The 10,414-nt window shown below is 43.7% G+C and overlaps 2 protein-coding genes across 2 annotated transcripts; both read left to right on the top strand.

The window, feature by feature from the left end:
• Window positions 1–2,031: 2,031 nt before the first annotated feature.
• On the top strand, window positions 2,032–3,805 carry LOC133477363 (protein PERCC1). Its single transcript, XM_061771984.1, has one exon. The coding sequence runs from the start codon at window positions 2,459–2,461 to the stop codon at window positions 3,050–3,052; it is 594 nt and encodes a 197-aa protein (XP_061627968.1). The 5' UTR covers window positions 2,032–2,458; the 3' UTR covers window positions 3,053–3,805.
• Window positions 3,806–5,003: 1,198 nt separating this feature from the next.
• pdia2 (protein disulfide isomerase family A, member 2) lies at window positions 5,004–10,242 on the top strand. Its single transcript, XM_061770583.1, has 11 exons — window positions 5,004–5,269; window positions 6,220–6,426; window positions 7,289–7,422; window positions 7,494–7,631; window positions 7,890–8,006; window positions 8,074–8,199; window positions 8,503–8,694; window positions 8,770–8,890; window positions 9,191–9,369; window positions 9,926–10,048; window positions 10,127–10,242. Exons 1-11 carry the CDS (start codon window positions 5,050–5,052, stop codon window positions 10,184–10,186), a joined length of 1,617 nt encoding a protein of 538 aa, XP_061626567.1. The 5' UTR covers window positions 5,004–5,049; the 3' UTR covers window positions 10,187–10,242.
• The last annotated feature ends 172 nt before the right edge of the window (window positions 10,243–10,414 follow it).

Raw genomic sequence — 10,414 nt, 5'->3', positions numbered from 1 at the left:
TTAACACTCGTGACACAAATCAGAAACTAACATAATCTATTGATATGTAAACATGTTTTCCTCGTGTTGCAGAGACCTTCATCCTATCACGTTTGGGGGGGGGGGTTATAAATCACATGACCTTACGAGAAATTGTGCTAACTGATGTTTTTAAGGTTTAAGATGACAAGGAGACAAATCAGAAAATCTAACGTGCCTCTAAAGTGATGGAAAAATTAACCTTTCCGCGTGTGCGTGTGGGTGTGTGGGTGTGTAATTTGCGATCAGACTGTGGAGTGTGGACATATTGCCGCTATTGATCTTCAGGCTGAAAGTCAACACGGAAGCCAGGATACTGATGACCATGCTGTCGAGGCGGGGGTCCTCATAACACACACACACACACACACACGTACGTTAAGAAACAGAATGAAGTGACTTCTGTGCATTTAGTTGACCTTTAGGACAGAGTCAAGTCAAATATGAAATCAGTCCTTTAAATGTGAAATGTAGCATCAATAAAGTAACATTGAACAGTCGATTAAAAATAGGAGTCATTCGAAGAGAATCAGACTCACTAATTACCCAAAATGCATCAATAAATGAACGTTGAATAAATCAAAGCATTTTATTAAATACAAAAAAATCTGACTAACTATACAAATATATCAATAAATGGACATTGAATAAATCAAAGCATTTTATTAAATACAAAAAAATCTGACTAACTATACAAATATATCAATAAATGGACATTGAATAAATCAATACACATTTTAGCTAATATCGTCATTTTGTAAAATGTGTAAATAGGATAATATTTGAAAGTTCTATTGAAACAGTTGCGAGAGTACGATGGCACGTTTTGAGTGATGCGTTTTAACTGCTGCATCTCTGTTTGAAAGAAATGGAAACAATGTCAAAGTTGAATATTGCTGACTCGAAGCCAGATCCCTCGCTGTGCCTTTGCCGCAGGTCGCGAGTCCCCCAGGTCTGTTTTGGCGCTCATCAGTACCATAAATCCTCACAGACTGGACCAAGTGCTGTCTTTCCAGCTAGCATGCTGCTACATAGCCTGGTGGCTACCGAGACGCTTTAGTCATCTGCCGCGCTGTGTCGGGTAAACTTTTCTCCCATTCAATGGGCCACGTATGGAAGTATGCCGCAGTCTCTCTTCTTTAGCAAAGACTGCGAAGCTATAACGCGTACGACCGCGGAAGCGAAATCAAAATGGTTGCGCCCGTAGGCAGCGCTTGGGAGAATAAAGAAGCATTTTATTCTTTAGCTCATTTTGATTTGAATGTGAAAATCCTGAATCAGGATTTGTTTGGTTTTTTCATGGGGATTCGTGGGTGAAGGCGAATAACCATTGATTCGTATAATAATAATAATGATAATAATAATGACAATTCATCCATCCATCCATTTTTTCCGAACCGCTTCTCCTCACTCGGGTCGCGGGCGCGCTGGAGCCTATCCCAGCTATCTTTGGGCGAGAGGCGGGGTACACCCTGAACTGGTCGCCAGCCAATCGCAGGGCACATGTAAGCAAACAACCATTTGCAGTCACATTCCCACCTACGAGCAATTTCGGGTCTTCAATTAACCTGCCACGCACGTTTTGTTTCATGTGGCAGGAAACCGGACTGGACTCAAATGGATTTGAACTTTTTTCAAAATGTACCAGAAAACAAACTGGTAGTTTCTGTGTTGGAATATAAATGTAAATAAAATATATCCAAAATATATTGAATCATAAACTATAAAATTATAATTTCTATGTACCAGAAGTACATCTTAAAGTGATTCAACCTCATATATGCGTTCTCAAACACAAGGTTGTATATAACCAAAAACCAAATCTGTTTTTGTCATGAAAACTGACAAACAATATATAGAAATATTATACGGCAAAATATATGACATCATATTTTGAAATCAATTGTCTTTTTTTCTTCTTTTTTTCTTTTAACTTGGGTGTTTTTACGTTATGGTTGACCTGAAATAAAATAGAACAAATACAAAAATATTAATGTGCAAAATTATAAATTCATATTTTTCTATGTACTATTGTCATTGTTTAAAAAGCGTTTTGGGGGCACGTGCTAGGGGTAATGTCTGCCCCCCCTTTAGAAGTCAAAACGGCGTGAAATTGGATTTTACGCTCTTTTTATTCTTTAACTACCCTCATAACCCTGCGCGTGTTTATCTATGCGTGTGCATGTAAACGTGTGTGTGTGTTTGTGTGTGTCTGTGTAAATGTCTGCGTGTGCACGCGCAAACTTTCCATGGTGCCTCTAGCAGAGGGTCCATTAAGACGCGGAGCCCCTCCTCGGTTGTCTGGGGCTAAAGTAAACGAAAGATTGTTTGACCAACACAAATATTTACACACACGCACGGACACGCGGACACACACACACACACGTGTGCGTGTATATATATCGTCACCATTTTGACGGAGCACCCATCACTCACTACGATGACGACGGGCGTCATGCGAAACCTCCTGCTGCGGGCGCCATCACCAGCCTACTTCCCCCCGGAGGAGGATGAAGAGGATGAGGAGGATGACAAGGGGTCCACAGATGACGATGAGGAGGATGAGTGTCCGGACCCCCGGCCGTCGGACCCCCAGGACGTGACCGAGCGTCTGCTGAGGTTCGCCGACATCATCAGCCGCGACGTCCGCCGATACTTTGGCAGGCGGGAGGCCCGGGACGTCTACGAAGAGAGCGCCGGTCCCGTCGGGCCCACCGGGGGCCGTCTGCGTTATGACGACCTGCTGAGGCTGGCCGGGTCGGCGGCCGAGGGGCCACCTTCCTCAGAGCTGGGCCCCCTGGCTGAACTGTTTGAGTCCCGGGGGAAAGGCCAAGTCCGCCCCATGAACGCCAGGCACCTGCCACTCAGTTTCTGGATGGAGCCGGACCCCCCGAACCCTCAGGACGGGCACGCCCCGCCACGGGACACCCATGCAAACTACAGCCTGCACACGCTGGAAAACTCCCAACCGGACTTTAGCGACCTGCTGGCCAACTGGGACCCCAACCCGGATGACGCCGACGTGCTGCAGTGACAAAAAGAACTTGGAGGCGTTTTATCGGCATTGCTGTAATAAAGCGTCGTGTGCCTGTCAAGAAAACCTTCACAAACGTGTAAAAAGAAGTTTTAGAACTAAGCTAAAGTAAGACTACTCAGCCTCGAAGATGGAGGCAGGCAATAAGGTCACGGCGTTTTGTCGGTAATGCCGTAATGTTAGAAAATTAAAGTGTCAAAAAATTAGCTCATTTCGGTATCATCTGACTTAAATTCAATTTCAACTACTCAACATTTAAATACGGAGACTCATAGTACCGTTTTGTCAGCGTTATTGGGATGAAATTCTGTGTCTGCCGATAAGTAAAAGGAAAAACTCAATTGACAAGATTCTCGCTGAGCTGAAGTCCACCTCTGAACAATTGAACAATTTGCTGGCAATTGTTCAAAGGTAGCATATTTTCCCATTATTCTGTCCATTCTCTCCAATAATATACTTTACATTGTGCCAGTTGCATTATGGGAAATGCAGTGTCCAGTGTGCCTCGTCCCCATGGTAGCCCTTCATGTGCAAAACGATGTGCAAAAGTGTTATTGAATGAGTAATAAGCAGGTCAATTCAATAAAAAGTGAACCTTTTCTGGAAATGAGCCTGAAGCAAAATAACAGACTTGCTGTATGTTTTCAGGGATACGGATTCTTGAGAATTTTTGTGCGTCGACCTGTAATAACTACTCAATTTCATGTTGCTCAATAAAACTGGCTTTGGGGACTAAACTGTTTTGAAAATTCTGGAGGGCGCTATACAGCCAAAATGGCAGACTTCCTGCGTCTTTTCAGGCCTTCTTTTGTGGGTCTACTCATGACAGACATGCCTACCAAATCTCAAATCCCTAAAACGCAATCAAAAATGCCCCCTGGATGGTTAGAAAAAAGTCTGCCGCCAACACCAGGTGGCCATGTCTATAATAGCCAGACGCACAAAAAAGTCTCCAGGACCCACGCTCAAAATCGAACAGGAAGTCAGCCGTTGTGGTTTGAAGCAGATATTTTGGGGGTGCATTTCAGGGCTAGGACTGTGGAAAAAAAAGCAGCCCCCAACATCAGTTTCATGAATTATCAGGAAATAGGGTGGACATATCTGTCATTTTAGGACCCACAAAAAAGTCTCCAGGACCCATGCCCGGAATCAAAACAGGAAGTGGACCATTTTAGTTTGAAGCAGACATTTTGATGGATGATGAATTTTTTTTAGTCCCAGACATCAGTTTCACACATTGACATGAAACTTGGTGGAAATGTCTGTCATAACAGCATGCACGAAAAAGTCTCAAGGACCCATACCGGTAATTGAACAGGAAGTCAGTCGTTATGGTTGAAGCTGACGTTTTGGGGGTGAATTAAAGGGCTAGAATTATGACACCAATTCCATAGATCGACATCAATTTTGGTGGCCATGTCTGTCATAGCAAGAAGTACAAAAATGTCTAAAGGAGCCGGGCCCAAAATTGAACAGGAAGTCGGCCATTTTGATTGGAAGCAGCCATTTTGGGGTGAATTGCGGAACTCGTACTTCGGCGAAAATCTATTGAAGGTATTTTCTCAAATTGGAACCGGGTATCGGGTGACCTGCTCGCGCCATCTAAAGTGGCTTGAGCTTGGTGTCAAGCTTTGCTCATTTTCAATATTTGCCATGAGAAAGGGGCTGCGAAGGCACACAGTTCGTTGTGGCACACCGCTTTAATTCGTATTGTTTTGTGTTGAAATGGAGCTCATCGTCTAATGCGGGCATTTGAGAACCAGCTGGAGGCCAAATGACAGCAGTCGTGTGTAAAAGTCTGATTCGAAAGGAAAACGAAAGACGATCAGCCGGGGCAACTTTTCATTGGAGGGACCAAAAAAAAGATCCCTGCAGGTGTCACGTCTGATTGGCTGAGAGGTGAGGCCAGTAGAATTCTGACACACACTCTCTCTGATGTTTTAAAAAAAAAGGGCACAAACGTGACGTGTGGCTTTCACGAAGCTGAGGAAGCTAAAATGAGGACGCGAGCGCTGCTGGTAACGGGCCTGCTGCTGCTGCTGCTGCTCGCCTTCTGCTGCTACGCTCGGGCTGAGACACAAACTACAGAAGAAATAGAAGAGCAGCCCAAGAAGGAAAAGACCAGCGAGATAGAGGAGGAGAACAATGTGATGGTGCTCCATGCCAAAAACTTTGCCAGGGCACTCAACCACACCAAGTTTTTATTGGTGGAATTCTGTAAGTAGCAAACACAACAACAACAACAACAAAAAAGATATGTCTTGGTTCTCAGTGTTATTTACAAATATTTATTTTTTAAATGTTTGTTAAAAAATTGTATTTTCAATTGTTTTAAAACACTATTTTTACATTTCTTTGAATTGAGAAAACATATTTTAAATGTATTTTGAAATTAATGTACATTTTGAAGTATGTTTCACGTAGTTAAAAATAAGTAGCATTTTAAATGTATCCCTTGTTTTATTCATTTACATTAGAGGTATCTTAACATATTTTACATATGCATTTTAAATGTACCTTTTTAAATATATTTGTCATTAATTTGCATTTTCAAAGTATTTTCAAATATTTTTAGTTTGCATTTTCAAGTGTTTTTAAAAATTGTATGTTCATCCAAAGAAAAATATATTTGAAATTAATGAGCATTTTAAAAGTATTAATTTTTGAAATTCGTTTTTTTTAATGTGCTTTTTCTTTGATACACACACACGCACTTATATATATATAAATATATATATATATATAAAAAATATTTGTTTTTTCTTAAAAATATTTTAAGAACAATAATGGAAATGATATAAGAACTAGCTCTTTATTTCATTTAAAAATATATATGTTTGCATACATAAAATAACATTCCGGTTCTTTCTGAATAAACATGGATGATTCTTCTTTATAAAATATTGAAAGAATGACGTAGAAAACTCGAAATACTACTGAAATGTACTGCATATCTTTCTGAATGGATCAAGTGCTATTGTTTGGTTCGGTAGCTCCTTTATTGATTTTGGGGTCGAATTCCCCACGCGCGTGTAAAGTGGCCCGCCGGCCAGATGCTCTCCAGCTCCCACTTTCCCACGCCTGCACGGAGCAAACTTTCAGCTCCTATCAGCAACATTCACTTTGTCGTCGGTCTCCGACTTGTGCGTTGTTTGTTGTGCGCGTAGACGCCCCGTGGTGCGGCCACTGCAAGCGATTGGGGCCCATTTACGCCGAGGCGGCCGAGAAACTGAAGAAAGACGAGCCCGCCGTCGGCTTGGCCAAAGTGGACGCCGCTGACGAGAAGGAGCTGGCCGAGGAGTTCGCCATCTCCGGCTTCCCCGTCCTCAAGCTCTTTGTGGACGGCAACCGGAAGCGACCCGTGGACTTCGCTGGTAAATTAAAACAAAAAAAACAAAAAAAACGGTTGTAGCCTGAAGCTAAGCTACTGAATCAACAGTGTGTCTGGCACAAAACCCCAAAAGATAAATAACCACTTTACTGTATTCATTTTTCAGTCATGGCGCGACTTTAATATAAGTTGACTTTGCATCCAAATACATATTTAGTGTCGGTTTGACTTAATTTGCTTAATTTCTTGGCCAAATAAAATGCCATTTTGAGGGCTTTCCCCTACTTGAAAACGGACCCCTTTTTTTTGGTTTTTTTGGGGTTGTTTGTTTGTTTGTTTTAAATTAAGCTCAGAGACCCAGTGTTAATTAGCAACTTCAAATTTGGTAGGCATGTCCATTGCACGTTACATTTACTCATCGACATTACCCACCAAAAAAAGTCTCAAGAAGCCAAGCCGGAAAAGACAGGAATTGTACCATTTTGATTTGAAGCAGCCATTTTGGCCAAATGCCACCCTTCCAATTTGGGGGAAAATTCAGCCTCCATAGGCGGAGTCACTTAGCCATGAAATTTGGTAGGCATATCTATAACGAGTATACCCACAAGAAAGTCTCAAAAAGCCATGCCTGAAAAGACACAGGAAGTCGGCCATTTTGGTTTGAATCGGCCATGTTGGCTCGGTGGCGCCCTTCGGGATTTTTTCAAACTTCAGCCCTCCAAAGCCAGTTTGACTGAGCAAATTGAAATTTGGCAGGCATGTCAATCATTAGTAGACCCGCCAAAAACCTTCAAAAATCAACGTCCGATCATACACAGGAAGTTGGTCTTTTTGTTTTGAAACGTCCATTTTTCCATTTCCAGAGCATAAAACGGAAAACTCAAATCACTCAAAACTGTTTCCAGGTAAGAGGACAGTCACGGGGCTCATCCGGTGGCTGAAACGTCGGACTGGTCCTGCCGCATCTGTCTTGGACACCGCTGACTCCGCTGCTCACTTCGTTGACTCCCGCAACATCGCTGTCGTGGGATTTTTCGAGGTGGGTCCTCTCCACCGTGAATCGATGCTGCGCAGTAGAGATCGATCTTCACACCCTACCTTCTTGGCCAGAGTCTGGAAAGCGACGGGGCCAAGGAGTTCTCGGAGTTGGCCATGGACATGATCGATGTGGAGTTCGGCATTACGACATCTCCGGAGGTGTTCCGGAAGTATGAATTGAAATCCGACACGGTGGTGCTCTTCAAAAAGGTACGGATGCGCCAGAAACACATTCAAATGGCCTCAAAGCTGTGTTGAAATTTGGTAGGCATGGCTCTCAGTAGACCCACAAAAGAGTCTCAAGAAGCCTTATCCCAAAGGAGACAAGGAGTCTGACATTTTGGCTTGATAGAACCCTCCAGAAATATTCGAAATATTCCATTTAGCAATATGACATTTGGTGGGTGGCATGTCTATCATGAGTAGACCCACCAAAAAAATGTGTCTGATGATTTACGTGCTTTTTAGTTTGACAACGGCAGAGCGGACTACGCCCTGTCCGACGACGGCACGCTGGACAAAAGCAATCTGACAAACTTCATCCGAGAAAACAGCCTGGAGCTCATCATCCCCTTCACGAAGGAGGTAAACGCCAACACGCGTATACACGCATACACTTGTCTTGATGTTCTTGTTGTGTGTGTGTGTGTAGACAGGAGATAAGATCTTCAGCTCCGGTGTTCGCCTTCACTGCCTGCTCTTCATCAACTCCACAGTGGAGAGCCACACGGCGCTGGTGGAGCGAATCAGGGCACTCGCCGAGGCCCACAAGGGCAAGGTAGCACTGAGCATCTCCAAATGTCTCATTTGTATCTTGGAAGTCTACCAAATCCGATACGCTCGACTCGTCGGAAAGTGGGATTTGGCCACAAAAAAAGGTCTTTACGAAAATCCTAACTGCGAGCTCAGTTGAAGACTCTTCAACGTTTTTGTGTTTTATGAAAACAAGCTTGTTATTCAGAATTGGCTTTTGCAAAAAAAAAACATGCACCTGGCACGTCGAACATCGTAGGTAGTTTTCATTCCACTTGACACCAAATCCCAACGATTTATTGATTTTTGTTTTCGCGCTTGCCGTCAGATGCTGTTCATCACGATCGATGTGTCGACCGAGCTGTCGTTCGTGCTCGACTTTTTTGGCGTGTCGGCGGCCGATGCGCCCACGGCTCGCATCGTGAACATGGACACGGGGAAGAAGTTCAAAGCGGATGCGTCGGACCTCGTGAGCGCCCTGCCGCCGTTGTGTCAGGAGGTTCTGGATGGTACGGCCGAGGTAACACGCACACACAACAACAATTGTATTATTATCTTGGAATCACATTTGTAACGTATTTGTTTTGCAACGCAGCCTTACTATCGCACTCAAGACGTGCCCGAGGACTGGAATAAAGCGGCCGTTAAAGTCCTAGTGGGAATGAATTTTGAGTCCGTTGCTCTGGATCCAACCAAGAATGTCTTTGTGGAGTTTTGTGAGTACAAAATGATGTCAAAGCAGGGATACCATTGATCCCCCCCCCCCAGTTTTGTTTTTGGAAACAAGTTAAGGCGATACTGGATTTACGAGCACTCTGCAGACTGTTCCGGGTTTAGTGTTTTTTTTCTGTCACAGCAAAAATTGTATTGATTATAAAAGGTATTGAACTCAAGATTTTTTTACAATAGGGACATCTTTTATTTGTCGGTGCGCCAGTCCAAATGATTTGCATCCATTTTCCGACGTCATTACTGCTAACAAAAAGCAAAAAAAAATGAAACAAGTGTATTTGCAGACGCTCCGTGGTGCGGCCACTGCAAGGAATTGGCTCCCATCTGGGACCAGCTGGGCCAAAAATACGCCGAGCGTGATGACATCATCATCGCCAAGATGGATTCCACTGCCAACGAGCTGGAGGCCGTCACCATCAATGGGTTCCCCACGCTCAAATACTTCCCGGCAGGTGGAAAAGAGGTAACAACACACCGCTTTCCCTCGCATACTCATACGGGTCTGCCGCTGGCTGGGCACAGCAATTTCACTCACACTTGCAAAGCTTACACGTTATTTCTGGGGATGCCAATTTCACGCGCACACATTCATGTTGATGAAACCAGAGCGTGAATGTCATATAAAAAAAAAAAAAAAGTCCACGCACATCTGCCACCATTTCAAATTGTAAGTGCCCAAAACCAACTACACGTGCGTTGGGCCCGACAGAAAGATGATTCGCTTTATACACTTCAATGATTGAATGAAGAGCTGTTTGCTGACCAGACTTATTGATCGCACACACACGCGTCAGGTGTGTTCCCCCCCCCCCAAAAAAAATGAGTCACTTCGATTGGCCCACGAAGAGTTCGTGTGTGGTCATGCGACTGCTTCGTGCCGTCTGATTGGCGAATTGGAATCAGATGACACCAGGCGGTACATTGGATTGGCGCAACGACGCCCGACGCGGAAGTCGAAGGTGAAGTCTGCAAATAGGTGGCGCTATATGCTCTTCTGTTGTTCTTCGCTCGTCCTGCAGGCGGTGGAGTATACGGGCAAGCGGGATCTGGAGACGTTGTCAAAGTTTCTGGATCACGGAGGAGTTTTGCCCAAGGAAGAGGATGAAAACGACGACGCCGGCGACGGCGGCGGCGGCCAAGCAGTCAGTGTTTGCACGCTCAGCCCAAAATTCCTCTTCCTCTTCATGATAATAACGAATCCGTTTCCTGATGGTTTGCAGAGAGCTGGCGAGTCTTCGGAGAAAGCGGACAACGCAACGTCTCCTAAAGATGAGCTTTGATAGCATTTGTCACATTTTTGAACTCAATAAAATTCCTTTGAGGGCCAAAAACTGAAGCCGTTATGGACTTTACCTTTAATGACTATTAAAATTCCAAACCACAAATGAAAATGTGTTTTACAAAATACATATTCAAAGGTACTAAACGGAAAAAAAGTGCCAAAGTTAAATAAAGAGAGGAACTTCAATAGATGACCAATGTATTTTGTAATATTACGAATTAATGAA

Source organism: Phyllopteryx taeniolatus, chromosome 4, assembly GCF_024500385.1.
Source record: "Phyllopteryx taeniolatus isolate TA_2022b chromosome 4, UOR_Ptae_1.2, whole genome shotgun sequence".
NCBI classification, from domain to species: Eukaryota; Metazoa; Chordata; class Actinopteri; order Syngnathiformes; family Syngnathidae; genus Phyllopteryx; species Phyllopteryx taeniolatus.
This window is presented reverse-complemented; position numbering and strand designations above follow the sequence as displayed.

Bases quoted from the DNA above. Each gene is read 5' to 3' on its own strand.
- LOC133477363 (XM_061771984.1), top strand. From the start codon at position 2,459: ATGACGACGGGCGTCATGCGAAACCTCCTGCTGCGGGCGCCATCACCA.
- pdia2 (XM_061770583.1), top strand. From the start codon at position 5,050: ATGAGGACGCGAGCGCTGCTGGTAACGGGCCTGCTGCTGCTGCTGCTG. The intron at 7,423-7,493 runs GTGGGTCCTCTC...CTTCTTGGCCAG, and splicing joins CTGTCGTGGGATTTTTCGAG to AGTCTGGAAAGCGACGGGGC. The intron at 8,200-8,502 runs GTAGCACTGAGC...GCTTGCCGTCAG, and splicing joins CCGAGGCCCACAAGGGCAAG to ATGCTGTTCATCACGATCGA.